Source organism: Peromyscus eremicus, chromosome 12, assembly GCF_949786415.1.
Source record: "Peromyscus eremicus chromosome 12, PerEre_H2_v1, whole genome shotgun sequence".
Classification (NCBI taxonomy): domain Eukaryota; kingdom Metazoa; phylum Chordata; class Mammalia; order Rodentia; family Cricetidae; genus Peromyscus; species Peromyscus eremicus.
The window spans coordinates 59,718,878-59,734,413 of record NC_081428.1 but is presented as its reverse complement, the minus strand read 5'-3'; the positions used below and the strand labels follow the sequence as shown (position 1 = coordinate 59,734,413).

The window sequence follows — 15,536 nt, the reverse complement described above, 5'->3', positions numbered from 1 at the left end:
TCCTAAACAATGACACAGTAGCTCCTTCTTTCATCAGAGTCGAAGGGAGCACAGCCGTTCCTGTTGGCACGCTCCTTCAGCCCACTCCGCTCATAGTCCGCGACTGCAGGCCAGCAGCACCCCTCCACTGCAGAGGGCTGCAGCCTGTCTGGATGCTCTGCAGTTACTTAGTGTCGTAACTGCGACATGTTCCTTTCTCTCCAGTGTTCCTTCTCCCTTTCTTGGCACCATTTTCTCTCTATCTTTTCACCCGCCCGAGAGAAAAACACAGTGTTCTCGATCAGAGAAAGCCGGCAGAAGCGGATGGAGCAGAAGGCAAGCAGCGGCAGCGAGGGAGGAGAGAACCAATCACACCCCAAATCCTTTCCGCGCCATCTCCCAGGACAACTGGGGCCACTGATCTCTCTCGGTAGCACGCGCCACACTCCTCGGATCGGTGCAGCTAACTGGCAAGGGAAGAAGACCTCACAAGAGGTGGCACAGTTGCTGGTTATCTGTGCACCAGAATGAAGACTGTTCACAAACACAGTGTTCCCCTCCTACCCCACTCCAGGAAGTAGGCTCCTCCGTCAGGCTGCCATTTTGCTCGGCAAGCTGCGCTTCGGCTGCAACATGAACCGAACGCTCTAGCAGACACCACCACCCTCAGCCACCTCCCACAGCACTTCTGTGCCCTCAGCAGCGAATGCCCAGGCGGTAAACGGAAGTCAGCAGCACCATCTCAGAAACATCACCCAGGGAATGGCGTGGACCCTTGCCAGTCTCTCCCATGAGAGCCCGGTGTCCCCGGGTGAACAGGCTCCTTGGGGCCACACGCGAGGACCGTATCTTTAAAAGGTATCGCCCAGACACTGAAATTCAAGTCTGCCTCTCCCAGGAGGCCTCTCCCAGCTAATCTCACCCGCTCTCATCTCAGAGTCCTCAAAGTTTAATGGGCAGCAGATTCACCTTGGAGGGGTGGCAGGCAGTCCGTGCAGATGCAGCACTCCCATAGGCCTGCATCTTTAACCAGCTCCTCTGGGTGGCTTGGAGACAGCAGCCTTCCTGCTCGGTCACTCCCTTCAGCACTAGCTTCTTTTGAGTATTTTGTTTGAATTCTACAAATTCAAACCCTGTCTGTTCACACACCCTAGGAACCCAGGACAGAGGGACTCTTGAGTTCCCTGTCCTGGCAGGCTAAGAGAGATCTAGCAGAGGTCCACACAGGAAGGGCCAGATACCATGTTCCTTAGACACAGAAGTGACCCTCAGCTCTCCACAGGCCTCAGAAAACCTTCCTGCTGCGGGTCCACTACAGACCTGTACAATGGCTTCAGTTATCGACTCAAACTGGTCAGCAGCAAGGAGGAAAGATGGGGGCTGATTAGCCTGCATGGTCCCGGCTTTTGTCTAGCTTTCCTGTTGCTCACCTCTGACCTCTGGGAGATTGTGTCTCTCTCCCTTGACCTAGAAAGGTATCACAAAACCACACAGTCAAGTGGAAGAAACTTAACCTGCCTCCCTTCTCTGCTCTCCTCTGAGGATTTCTGCTTCTCACAGCAAGCCACTAGACACTCAATGCTGCACTGAATCTCTAACATCACCACCCCAACGGCCCCAACCAAGCAACAGCTGTTTCTCAGCCCTGTAGAGCGCCTCTATTCTGGGTCCAATTCCCTTTGATAAGTCCCGTGTATGGTGGTATGATAACCTGGTCCCTTCTGTGGTATTTGTGATAACAGCTTAATACTAGGCCCTTAGGAGATATTTACCCTTTGACCAGTGGGAGTCTAGACCTCAAAGCATGACCTAGGGAAGGATCAGGCCCCGCAGATCCCTTCACCTGAGTCTCCCAGCCCTCCCAAACTCACTCTCCTAGTCAGACCAGGACCACCTGACTGGCAGCCTTTCTCAAAGCACCTACATTAAAAAGGAAAGCTAAGCACCCTGGGAAATCAGCTCGGAACCTAACCCAAGGGGCCTTGTCTACCCAGAGGTCAATGTGACCTGGACTTCCTTCGCAGCACGGCTCCTCCATCTCATTCCACTGAGAGCAGTGTCTTCGCCCACAAAGGAACTGCTGTGACTCCATGACCTCAGGGCACTTCAAACCCAGGGGCTGCCCGCCTCTTAGGAGGTTAGTTTTCTCTCTGCCGCATGCCCGGAATCAGGAAGTTGGGGTTACCAGCCCCCACCACAGAAACCAAGCTCACACTGGCCTTGTGAGAAGCCTCCTCCTTCTCTCTCATCCCACACCCTTCTCCGTCTCCTGCAAACCCTTGTGAAGTCCTACCGTACCAATCTCTATCCAGTGAAACCAAAGCACCACACGATTAATACAAGGGCTGGCAACTGTGAGCACAAAGCACAGAGGGAGTAAATGAACTCACTAGGCCCCCAAGGAAACACTACACTTTAGTTAGCATATGTCTAAAGCCAGCATTAAAAATATATATATTCTCTGAGAAATTTCCTCCTTTTAAAAATGTATAATACTTGGGTGGGACAACCCACTATTAGATCAGAGATATATACCTTAGTATTTACATACATGCACCATCTAAGGTAATAAGACAGTTACACACTAGCCAGTTTGAATTATGACTGCCTCGGTTCTTATTTTCTTTATTTTTCCTTGTTTTGTTTTAATTTAATGTGTGTGTGTGTGTGTGTGTGTGTGTGTGTGTGTGTGTGTACACACACGCATGTGCGCATGCTTGTGCATGTCTCAGAGGAGAACTTGAAGGAGTCAGCTGTCACCCTCTGTCACATGTGTACTGGGATCAAAATTCAGGAGATCAGTCTTAATAGCAAGTACCTATATCCACTGAGCCGTCTCACCAGCCCCTTAGTTCTTATTTCCAAAAACAAGAATCAGCCAGAGGTGTAGCTCTCACCTCTACTTCCTTACTGAGGAGGCTCGAGGCAGCAGGAACACAAGTTCAAGGCCGGCCTGGATTACAGAATGAGCCTTTCTCAAAACACCAAAAAGAAAAAAAAAATCATTTGCAGTAATTATTTTCCAGCAAATGAATTATGCTGATGTTTCTTTAAAATGACGAGCCATATGGACAGCCCTCAGCAGCACAGAGATGGGAAAGTAAGTGTCTGCAGAGGTGTTCAGGTGGAGGACAGCAATGAACTGGTCTCCCTGGAAGTCCCTCAATCCTGGCCCCAGGTCCTGCACAAAGAAAGCCTAGTCAAAAACAGCAGGACGCACATACCTTCCAGAAGGAAAGCATGAATAGACTTGGTGGGAAGCTTTACCCGAGTGTGAGCTAGGTGTTTTTCTTCCTTCCCTACTCTCTGGATAGGCACACAAATCACGGGAGAACCGGGGGCTGGACAGCAGCCAGGAGAGGCCTACTCTTCACTGCATATCTTTTTACACTTTTTGGACTTTCACCCTTGTACTAAATTGCCTAACTTTTAAAAAGACATTTTAAAATAACAGAGTCAAGAATACATAACACTGCTCTTGTAGTCTCCTGCTGTGGTATGAGAAGAATAAGCCACATAGAGGAGAACCATACTAGATAGAATTCCCAGAAGTCCCAGCTCCCATCTAGAAATATCTTCCAGCATGTGAATAAGACCTCTTTGGAGGTTCCTGCCACCCCATCTCCCCAGTAGAACCTAAGGAATCTGCATACATCAGAGCTGCATGGTCACCCCAATAGTCATAAGAAAGGATAAGGTGTCTAAAGCACTATAATTTGGGGGAGCTGTTAATATAATAGATAATAGAGACAGGAAGTGGCAGGTGCATGAGGTGCAGGCAAAGCCACAGACATGGTAAGCTCATGAAGAGAGCCTTGCAGAATGCCTGTGTCTCATTTCACCTGGAAGACAAAGAGTCTGGCTAGTCTATTTATCTACCTGTCTACTGATCTTAGAATTAGAATCCTGAAGACAGGGTTGTCACGGAGGGTGTCTAATTAACATGCGTGCTTGAATTTTAAGAAGAAATCAGATGTTCTCTGACAGGAAGTGAATACATCTGATTTGGCTGCCTGCTTTCCTGAGACTCCTGTTTTCCAATTCATGTGAATCTACATCTCCAAGATTTTGAAGAAAATATATAAAGCCTATATACAATATTCAACAGGCTAGAAAATATATTATTTGCAACTATTTCAACATAATGCTAAAAAAGTTAAATGTGTGAAATGGCACACAGTTTTCAATATTCTTTGAGGATATACAGAAGACAAAAGCCCAAGGCCCACTCAACTGTGGTATACCCACATGATGGGAGAGCATGAAACTCATGGAAAAGAACTTAGCATGCCAAGACCTTCAGGATGAACCATGGAAAGGCTGGGGCTATAGCTCAGTGATACAAAATTGGCCTTATATGTCCAGTGCCTTGGATTTACTCTCCTGTATCACTCCCATCCCTTTAAAAAAAAAAAACTTAACTTGAAGACACAAAATGCAGAACCGTATACAGGAATACTTTAGCCAAAACTGTTGGGACCAGAAGTGTTTCTGATCTGAGTTTCTTAGATTTTTTTTTCAGCATTTGTATATAACTTACAAGGTAATCAATCATTCCTAATCCAAAACTTCAAAATGTTCCAAAATCCAAAACTCTGGGGGCATCTTTTTTGGTTTCAGATTTTAGATTGTTCAGCCTAGAGTTAATATTCAATTGCATTTTGATAAGAAATTGGTGATGTATAGTTTTAGATTTCTTATATTCACAAGAAACTAATAATACTAATGGTTACCTATGGAAAAGTGCCTTGGTGGACAGGCAAGGGGCAGTATATAAAAATACCTATAATGTATTAATTTTTAACATTGAAATGCATTATATTTGAATACATTTTAAGTTCTCACAGAAAAAAAGTATAGTTAAAATTATAAAAACATGAACATGTGCCAAAATAAAACCCAAGAGATAAATGTTTGCCACATTTGCAGCAATATATAATTCAAAGGATTATAATTTTTAATTTACAAGGAACTACTAAGAAACATTAGTAAGAAGTTAACAGCCTGAGCCGGGCGGTGGTGGCGCACGCCTTTAATCCCAGCACTCGGGAGGCAGAGCCAGGCGGATCTCTGTGAGTTCGAGGCCAGCCTGGTCTACCAAGTGAGTTCCAGGAAAGGCGCAAAGCTACACAGAGAAACCCTGTCTCAAAAAACCAAAAAAAAAAAAAAAAAAAAAAAAAGTTAACAGCCTGGTACAAAAATAAGTAAAGCTCCAAACAGACAATTCACAGACATGGAAATACAAATGTCTGAGAAAAACTATAACTAGGGATATTCAAGTTTAAAAAAAAAATAACAGCCGGCCACATTTTATCAATCAGCTTGACAAAAACAAAAAACAAAACCAAGACTAGTTGGAGAATAAATTGATATAAGATTTTTAGACAACTTGGCAGTACTCATCAATATCTCTAGCATGCATAGCTTCAGCCCAGCCATTCTACCTCTGAGACCCTCACCTACTGAAGGATCAGTACTTAACACACATTGCAGCATATTCAGTCATAGTAAATAAAAAAGGAAGTGTAACCTAGATTACTAACAATAAATAATTGGTTAAGATAAACTATGATAGCTTGTATTATATTTAGGAGCCTTTAACAAGACAAGCAATTTGATGTAGTGTGATATGAAAGGATGTCCACGCTCTATTGTTATGTGGAAGAATACAGCTTTCAAAATAAATGGCAATAATCTGTATTATTTCACTTTGTGAACACACACACACACACACACACACACACACACACACAATGAGTATATATTTCAATGTGCATCAAAAAAAGAGTTCTGAAAATACACTAAACTGGTAACAGAAGTTATCCCTAAGGACTAGGGGAACGCACTCAGAGAATTGTGTTTTATATGCTTTTATGTTATAACTTTTTCGCATAGCCATTTGTTACTTTGGTAATTTTCACAGCATTTCAGGCTGACAAAAATAGAAACCCAGATCTTTTTTTCCCTCAGGGACAGGCAACAGTTTCCTTCTGCACTGCCTACTCACAGGATACAGAATGTGAGATGGTCTCAGACGGTCCACAGGTTGGAACCACCACCAGGCTTATCCACCTAAGTGGCCATTGTATGAAGTCTCATCAGCGGGTCAGGCAGGAATGCTCCACCTGCCTCACTTGCCACATTAATCCAGATGTGAACGCTCTGTGAACTTACGGAGTTCCAGCAGGAACCACGGTTCCTTTCAGGCTACTCATTTATCTGCCACTTAGACATCTTAAGGGGCTTTGGTCAGTGACAACAACGTTGTCTCTTCTCAAGTCCCAGTCGTAGCCAAGAGGAAGCGACTATCTAGAACAGTGGTCCTCAACCTTCCTAAGGCTGTGACCCTTTAATGACCTTCATGCTGTGGTGACGCCCCAACTATAAAATTATTTCCTGTCTACTTCATAACTATAATTTTGCTACTTTTATGAATCGTACTGTAAACATCTGATATGCAGGATATCTGACATGTGACCCCTGTTGAAAGGGTTGTTCGACCCCGACCCCATCCCCCACTCCACCCGTGCCAAAGGGGGCCACGACCCACAGGTTGAGAACCACTGGCCTAGAACCTTAGCCTAATTCTGAGTTCACGTGGAAGGAGCTGCAGGGTCCCTTGGTGGTATCTGCCAAGAACGAGGTGCTGAGAGTCATAATGTGAGCTTTCTAGAGGAGCATCCCTGCCTTCTGCTCCAGGCTCTGACTTACCTGCATCCTTACTCACAAGAGCTTGCTCTGGGTGTGGGGAGCTGCAAGGGTTGGCAGGCAGGCAGCACAGACGAAAGGAAGGTGACGGCTGATCATGACTGCGTCCCCCAGAGTGCACCTATCAGCAGCCACTGTGAAGATAGGGAGTCCAAGGGAAGTGAAGCAAGCGGCTCTCGGTGGAGACGTGGCTGCACACAGATGCAGACGGATAACTCCAAACATATGGGTACGATGCTGACCCGAGGTGAGCCCTGAGCCTGAGTTCCATCTGTCATATTTTACTGTTATGTATCTCAAAAACTTGACAATTGTACCCACGTAACAGCATGCCTTTCACAATTTTGAAATCTCCAAGTACCCTGTTAATTGAGAATTCACTCATCTTCCCTATCTTTATAACTAAAAACAGAAATAAAAAAAAAAATTCAAAGCCAAAAAACCCCAGACCTTCATGTGCTGTAACTAAAAACACTCAGTAAACAAAGCCAGTCCTTGGGGTCCCTCGGGTAGTAATTGTCTAAGAATGCTTCTTTTCTTTCATCTGGTGAAAGAAAAAGACACAGACATGCTAAGACTGTGTGGAGTGCGTCTTGAAAACATTAATTTTTCCGAACACCAATGTGTGGCTCACGTGCTTTCTGAGAGCAGGCAGCAATAGGCAGTGAGCAGAATGCTTAGACACCCTTTATGCCAACCATGCTTCTGGCAGTCACAGGGCTTCCGAGGAAGCGGCCATGGTGAGCCCTGGGTAAAGGATAGCCCTGGGTAAAAATATGAGGCATGGGGGCAAGATATGGCCACCATGACTTGCCACAGGACCCTGAAGACTTGGGGTTAGACCGTCAGTTCTGAAGTGGGTACAGAATAAGCAGAATCAATACTTCCATTTATCTCTTTTCCTGGCCAGTCACTCAGGGCAAAGTTGTCAATCAACTCATCTATTTTTCTCCACCCATTTCTTTTTTTTTTTTCTTAGTCAATAAGTTTATTATCTTTATAAAAAAATCTTCATAGAAAATTGCTTTAGCTCCCAGCAGCCCTTTCCTGAGCTCTGAGGAAGCTTGCCTTCTTTTGAGCAACCCGATCTTTCTTCTGGGCAAGAGACATTTTGGGTCGGTTCCACCTCTTCTCCACTTCTCTCTTGGGTTTCTTCTCATAGACTGGATTCTCTCGGATAGCAGCGTGAGCTTTCTTATACATCTCCTCCATCACGTCTGGAGTCACATTGTTCTTGAGGTACTGAGAGAACTGTTTCTTATAAGCATCTTCGTCTTCCTCCATCAGGGAGCGCATGTAATCTGCGATATGCTGACCCATGATGTGTTTACGGTGTACTTCTGTGTTGAACTCCTTGCTTTCAGAATCATAACCAGGGAATCGTTTGGTACTATGAGGAATAGACAAGCCTCCATCCACAGCTCCCTTCAGGGCCCCAAAAACTTTATTGCCAGTTGTAGTTCGGGCAAGACCTGCATCCAAATAGCAAGTGAAGGCACCAGGCTGACCATCAATGCTTTCCACATTGTATTCATCTCCAGTCACCTCCACTTGGCCTTCATAGATCTTGTCCATACCAAACCTATGGAGAAGCCTGCGGGCCAGCAGCAGGCCAGTGCAATAGGCCGCAGCATAATCTGTCAGGCCAACTTTCACACCGTACTTGGGCAGCTCGTGTGCATATGCTGCGCACACGATCATGTCCCCTTCTATACGGGCATAGGCAATCTGGCAGATGATATCTCTGTTGGTTACACGAACTATCATCCTGTATTTGGGTGTGGTGTACTTATTTTTGTCTTGGATCACCAATCGTTTCCGAGCACAGTAGTCAGTTTTACCCTCTCGCCGCCTTCTAAATCTCACTTGGTATCTCTTAAAGTAGGCCTTATTCTTGACAACTTTCACAAACCCCATCCTGCGGAACAGCAACCCGCGACCGCCGCTCCACACAGAGCTGCGGGCCCGGCGGCGCTAGGGGGAAAAAAAAGACCGGAGCGTCGTGCGCATGCGCAGTATGTCTCTCCAACCATTTCTGAAAACTTGTAGCCCCAAAACTTGTGGCTAAGCCTAGGAGAAGTGCCCCATTCCTGAATAGTGGCCCTTAAAACATCTCCATTGCTCCCCTTCCCAACTCAAGAGATAGAAACCATTCTTGTTGCCCCAAGTCTGCTCTTACCTAGGAGTTCCGTTCACAAAGGACAAGACAAAGCAAGCCATCCACTCAGGCAAGGAAAGGAAGACTCAACAATAAGAATACGCCAGAAGCTGTCAGTGACGACTACACATCCTCTAAGTTGACCCCTATCATCAAAACCCAGGCACATCTAACTGCATGCCAAGATTCCCATGAAGGAAGAGTCAGTGCTATAGAGAGGGATGGGGAGACAGAGACAGACAGACAGAGTCAGTCAGAGTCAGAGACTGACTGACTTATGTTTTACTACTACCAAGACTCTGGAACCAACCACCTTTATATGCCAATGTTATCACCCATAGTCATGTGATGTTGGTCAAATCACTTCATTTTTCTCTGCCTCTGGTTTTGGTTTTGGTTTGTTTTTTTGCAAAATAAGAAGGATGTTAGTCACACTTAACTAAGATAACAAATATAATATCCCCAACACAGCAGGTACTATATATGTGTGTATTGTTATTATTACTGTGATGTTGCCAGCTTTCACTTCCTATGCTAAGCTGTCTCCTCCCTTTGGACCACTGCGTAAGTTCTTCAGAGGCTTTGGAAGGTTGTTCCCACTGTGCTTTCATCTAACTCTCCAGGCCCACAGAAAACCTCTGGTCCACTCAGTTGGGTCACATACTGGACTTCCCACGGGACCATATTACATTTAAGCTCTCCCTATCGTCTGTCTGTCCAACCAGCTCCTGTTCATTACCGGCTCTCAGATTCCTGGCTGAGAAAAATCATTGAATAAACAGGCACTGGGTAAATGAATAAGTGGAGAATGAATGAAGAGCAACTTTCACTTGCTCAAGAAGCATTTACTAGGGAGGCACTCACTCTGAATCACATCCTGAACTATGGCTGAAAATACAGGAAGGAACAGAACAGCCTGGCCGCTAATCACAAGTTCTCAGCTGCACCAACAGTCTGCCTTCTAGCAGTAACTCAAGATAAAGGGGGGCTGTCAGGGATGGAACAGCTGAGGCTAGGCTGGGACAAGCTGGGTCTGGGTCACTCAGCCTGCCTTGGACCATTCTCGGGGCACCAAGGCTGGGGCTGTGGGGAGAGCCAGGAAGCATCCAGTGTTGGAACTTAATTTTGGGTATCAACCTTGAGCTGACAGTGTTGCTTCTTATATTCTGTCCTGACCCATACCCCATACAGATGGGGTCCTGCTCCTATGAGATAAAGCACTTCCTGGACTATGTGACTACTCGGAGTGACCAATCCCTGTGCCGGGGCTTCACTGAGGCCCTTACGTGGTACAAACACAGCCACAGTCTAAAGTCTGTGTCCTGGGCTGTGGCTATGCACTTACCCCAATCCCTTCACAACAGCCAGACCATGATGAGACTGTACCCAGGACTGGGAGTAAGGAGGCAATTTCTCACCCCACAGATAAATGCAAGACATAAATATGCAATTAAAGAGTTTATTTTAGGGGGAAAAAAAGATAAAAGGAAGAATGGAATGGCCCTGACCAAAGCAAGAGGTCAAGCAGATACAATCTTTCAGAGAGGAATTCAGGTTTGTCTAGGGTGCGTTTGTTTAACTTGAACTAAGCAATGGAAACCTCGGTGCTGTTTGCCATGCCTGTGTGCGGTGACTAAACGTGGCCTGCAGTTCTGAGGGAAAGAAGAGGTGCCTTTTCCTTATAAGGGTGGTTTACCAAGTATCAGCCCAGCTCGTCCAAGAGAAACCCAGCCAGTTCATTGCATCCCTGCTGTCTGGAGACTGTCTTTGCCCGACTGTGAACTCCTATGAGACTACGCCTCCTTGATCCCACCCACTACTACTGCCTGTCATCATACCCAGGGCCTCCCACAATGCACTGCTCAGGAAGGAGACAGCAGAGTGAAAAAACAGGGACAGTTCACTCCTTTTGCATCACTTCTTCCATTCTACAATTCGTACTTTTTTTTTAGGTTTAGTTTTGTTAGTTAGTTGTTTGGTGTGGGTTTCCTTTTATTTATTTTGTTTAAATTAAGTGAAAATAAATAGCAAGAGGTTTTTGTTTTGTTTGGGGTTTTTGTTTGTTTGTTTAAATCTTTTCTTCTATTTTTCTCTTTTGAAGCAGAACAGACACTACCACTCCACGCCCAGGTAAGTCCACCTGTGGAATTCTAGAAAGCTACCTGACCACTGTTCTGCCTGGAACATTTGCTAGCTTAAGCTCACATAAGGAAAAAGAGCAAACAATTTCTACTTCTAGTAAGAAAAAAAAAACTGAAGTAACTTTTCCCCTTGGCAATTACATCATAGATGTCTGAAGTTACGTTTTCCATCTTGGTTGTCCTATAAATAAAGGAACACAGTATCTTTTCCTCAATGAAAGTCCAGGTGTGGCTACTTCCAGAAGGGCAATGGTACTCCAGGAAGCCCTGGAGCACATTACCCTAGTGGCATCAAGTCTCATCTCCTATCCCAGGACTCAGGTTCTACCATCATAACAGTTGCGAGAACAATCTGTAGCCTTATCACACATTCCAAGGCTGGATGAAAGTGAGCTGGGAACTGTCCACCATTTCCCTTCCTCTTATGGGTAATGCAGAGTAACCCAGGAAGGCCTGTGACTGGAAGAACATCCCATTGCCTCTTTCAGATGGTGGGAGCATAAGAGGCTGACTGTCTGTTAATGCAAAAATGTACGAATGTAAGCCTGTTGGTTTGTCTGTGAGAACAGAGTCAATATACCTCTGTGTGTGTAGTGCCAGCAGTTAGACAGACTAGCCTGTAAAACACTGGAAACCAGAACCTGCGCCTGTTGGTAAGGCAGCCATATCTCAGTTATCAGTTTCCTTTGGAGACAACTAGACAGAGAGTACAGGTAAGAAGCTCAACTGGGAACAGGCAGATTATTTCTTCGTGGTATCTTTGAGACTGGGTACATTCTTATGTGAAAGTACATAAACACATTGCTCATTAACACTTACCAGGACCTATTTCGAAGGATGCTCACCCTGAGGCAATGTGCGCCGTCCTGATTTCACTCCGTGACAGACCCATGACAGTGGACAGGAGAATGTTGCAGAACATGTATCTGGGTTTCTGCTAAGCCACTGGCTAATGTACTCCAAGATATCCTTGCAGATAAGATGGTTAAAAACTGAGTGATGGTCCAACTGAGAGGACTCACTGCAAATAAACCATACGACCCAAAGGCTCTTACGAAGAGAAACACTTTATGTGGAACAGGGCTCTCTGGTGGTTGCCACAGACACCACAGCGCTCCCCCCTCAAATGTTTACTTAACGTCTCTGAAAAAAATCATTTCCTCAGATAAAAAGGCCAAAGATTATTCTTATAATATGGACAGATGATACAAAACCGGTAGAGTGGACCCAGTAACGAATGACCAAAATAACAACAAAACTCTTAGCAAATTTGAGCACTGGAACAAAATTAACAGGGGCAAACTTCATGTCTGAAGACCTCCCTTTTAAAACACACATGCACACAACGTTCCACAAGCCATCTTGTCTTTGGTGTCCACCCTGTGAACACACGGTGCACAAGACTCGGCTGGTTGACCAACGTTCTCAGCAGCACAAAAGCTTCTAAGAGGTAATGTGAGAACTGCTAAAACAAGTATGGAATATTTACACCAAGAACTATAACCACACAGAATATTTTCAGAGCATGCTGCACGAAGAAAATTGGCAAGAGATACAGAGCATGATACAGCAGCCTTGGGGACACACACACACACATACACCACCCTTATAAACTACTGGTAGGCATATAGCTATATGTAAATGCAGAGTGTTAGCTGCAGAGTTTCCCAATCACAGGAGGTCTATCTCCAGACAGAGCCTAAGTTGGCATAAACTGCAAAGAGTTATGACTTTGCTAGTAACATCTGAAATTCAGAATGTAGTTTTGTTGTTGTTGTTAAACCATTATAATGACATTTTTCCAAGTCTCGACTTTATCCAAAGAGGGAAAGTTCAAAAATACAGAAGAAGGCACAAATTCTTTGGCTTTCCATTACACAAAGTTCAAAGAAACCGGCACGCTGGAAAGACTGCAAAAGAACCAACTCGTGCAACACAGAATGCTCCAGAAGCTGAACATCTGGGCAGCCTATGAATCCCAGGGGCCACTCCACTGAGGACACCTGGAGAGCTGAGTTGGAGCCAATCCTGGCGACACAATTAGTCAGGGGCACCGGCAAGGTAACTGCAGGAAACAAATGGCTGGGAGGAATTCTTAAAAGCATGATGTAGTAATGAGCGACAGAATTGTGACTGTTTAACCTCAAGACAAGATGACAGGTTCGACCGGGCCCCTTAAATAATTGAAGGGTTATTATGTAGAAAAGGCACAGTAAACTTTCTTAAGGCAGTTAACTTATCATGGGAATTTCCAGGGGTAGAAGCTAGAACAAATAAATACAAATGATCTTTTCTTTAGAAAAGGAAGGAAGGAAGGAAGGAAGGAAGGAAGGAAGGAAGGAAGGAAGGAAGGAAGGAAGGAAGGAAGGAAGACTTTTAAAAGAATGAATAGTAACAGAATAGTGGAAAATCATGAGTTCACTATTATTATAAGTATTCAAGTAAGAAAGCGTTTTTAAAAAAAAAGATGTTGATTTCATTCCAAAAAAAAAGAACCATAGGATTTTAAAGATCTCTAACGTTTCTACTATTCTATGATTCCATAATTCAAGGGCAGAATCAGTTTTCAAATCCCATCAGTTCCAAATCTCACTAGCGGTATGCTCTGCCACCAGGTGGCAGTAGACGCCTTGGACTCTGGGTTCTAAATGTTAGGTGTGGTCAAAAATAAATAAGCACCATTTCCAACCCTTAAGAAAGGGGTGTGGGAGAGCACAAGCCCCAAAGCAAACTCTTTCAAAGGAAGAGGTAATCATAACTAAAAAATATTTCTTATTATTATACAACAATTTTTTTTTTTGAGACAGAGTCTTTGTAAGAAGCCTGGGCTTGACCTAGAACATATTATGTAGCCAGGCTAGCCTCAGACTCATGGAGGACATCCTGCCTCAGCCTTCCACATGCTGGAATCACAGGTACACTCCACCATGCCAGAATTTGCATGTGTTCCATGATCTCTGAATATATATATACACATAAAACCTTTCCTTCCTCTGCGGCTGCAGATTGCATCTACTACCACAATCTTTCTGCCAGACCCAAAGAAAAGAACCACCAGGAGGGTCAGAGAAGCACTCCAGCCATTTCCTGCTTCCAGCTTCCCTGCCCAGCATCTACACAGAAGCAGGAAACAAACAAAACCAGGGAGCCTCCCCTAGTCAGCATGAAAGTATATCCTTATCATTTTCTAAGCACATTAGCAATATTTCCCTACCCAACTCTCAAAGAAAGGAGCAAAGCTGCCTTCTCTACCCTGCTCCAGCCAGAGCTCTCTGCCCTGCTTGGTGCTGCTTAAAGCCTACATACAATCAACAGTCCTTGTCCCAGCCCCAACTGGCGACGAAAAATCTGGTACTCACGAAATATTTTGGATAAAGGCTTATAAGTGGACACAAATAAACAATATTTGTTAAACCAGCATTTAAAGCAGTTGCATCGCAATTAGCCATGTTCTTGAGTCAAGGTGCTGTTCTCTGTCCTGATCTCAGATGAAATAACCTTTCTTCCAGGAACTCTCAAGATAATAAGACTACGTTCAGTTCCTCTGCAAAGTGCCATCTCCCCGTGTCACACTTCTGCATGGGCCCTGTCACTATCCTAGCACACACACTTCAATGGCCTCTTTACCATCCCATTTCCCTGTTACAATGCAGCATCCATGAAGGCCTGAACTGTGCCGCCAAACACAACAGACCCCCAGTTAATATCCATGAAACTGTTTTTTATGTGTATGAGTGTTTTGTCTGCTTACGTGTACTATGTGCATACTTAGTACCCACAGTGGCCAGAACAGGGCATCAGATCCTCTGGAACTGGAATTACAGAGAGTTGTAAGCCACCATGTGGGTGCTAGACATCAAATCTATGTCCTCCAGAAGAACAACCAGTGGTTTTTTGTTTGTTTGTTTGGTTGGTTGGTTGGTTGGTTGGTTTTTGGTTTTTGGTTTTTGGAGACAGGGTTTCTCTGTGTAGCTTTGCGCCTTTCCTGGAACTCACTTGGTAGCCCAGGCTGGCCTCGAACTCACAGAGACCCACCTGGCTCTGCCTCCCGAGTGCTGGGATTAAAGGCGTGAGCCACCACCGCCCACAGCCAGTGTTCTTAACCACTGAGCCATCTCTCCAGCCCCAGTGAGACTACTTTTTATAGAGAGACATTATCAATTAATCATCACTATGGTGCCAAGCCCAGGCAGACATTCCATTGAGAGTGGCATCCACTTCACAAACATTCCCTGAGTGTCTGCAGTGCTTGGTATGATACAGGAGAGGTCAAACCTGTATTCTGTTCTCAGAGAGCTCACACAGAGAAAGAAAACGACGGCAAGAACACAAACACCCATGCATCAAAGTATGCCCGAGAGCAAAGTCAGGCCTGGTGGTTACAGACCCGTAACCCCGGTATTGGGGAGGTAGAGCCAAAAGGATTAGCAGTTCAAGGTCAAATTCAGATACACAGAATTTGAAGTCAGCCAGTCTGAGACTCAGTCTCAACAAAATAAAACAACAACAGCAACAAAAACCCACAACACCAAAAAAAATATGTGTGTGTT

The 15,536-nt window shown here is 44.9% G+C and overlaps 2 protein-coding genes across 3 annotated transcripts in view; both read right to left on the bottom strand.

The window, feature by feature from the left end:
- The window catches only part of Kalrn (kalirin RhoGEF kinase), a 604,693-nt gene that overhangs the window by 548,109 nt on the left and 41,048 nt on the right, over nucleotides 1-15,536 (bottom strand). The window lies entirely within an intron of this gene.
- On the bottom strand, nucleotides 7,658-8,652 carry LOC131922864 (large ribosomal subunit protein uL18-like). The gene has a single exon (XM_059277710.1). The coding sequence runs from the start codon at nucleotides 8,602-8,604 to the stop codon at nucleotides 7,714-7,716; it is 891 nt and encodes a 296-aa protein (XP_059133693.1). The 5' UTR covers nucleotides 8,605-8,652; the 3' UTR covers nucleotides 7,658-7,713.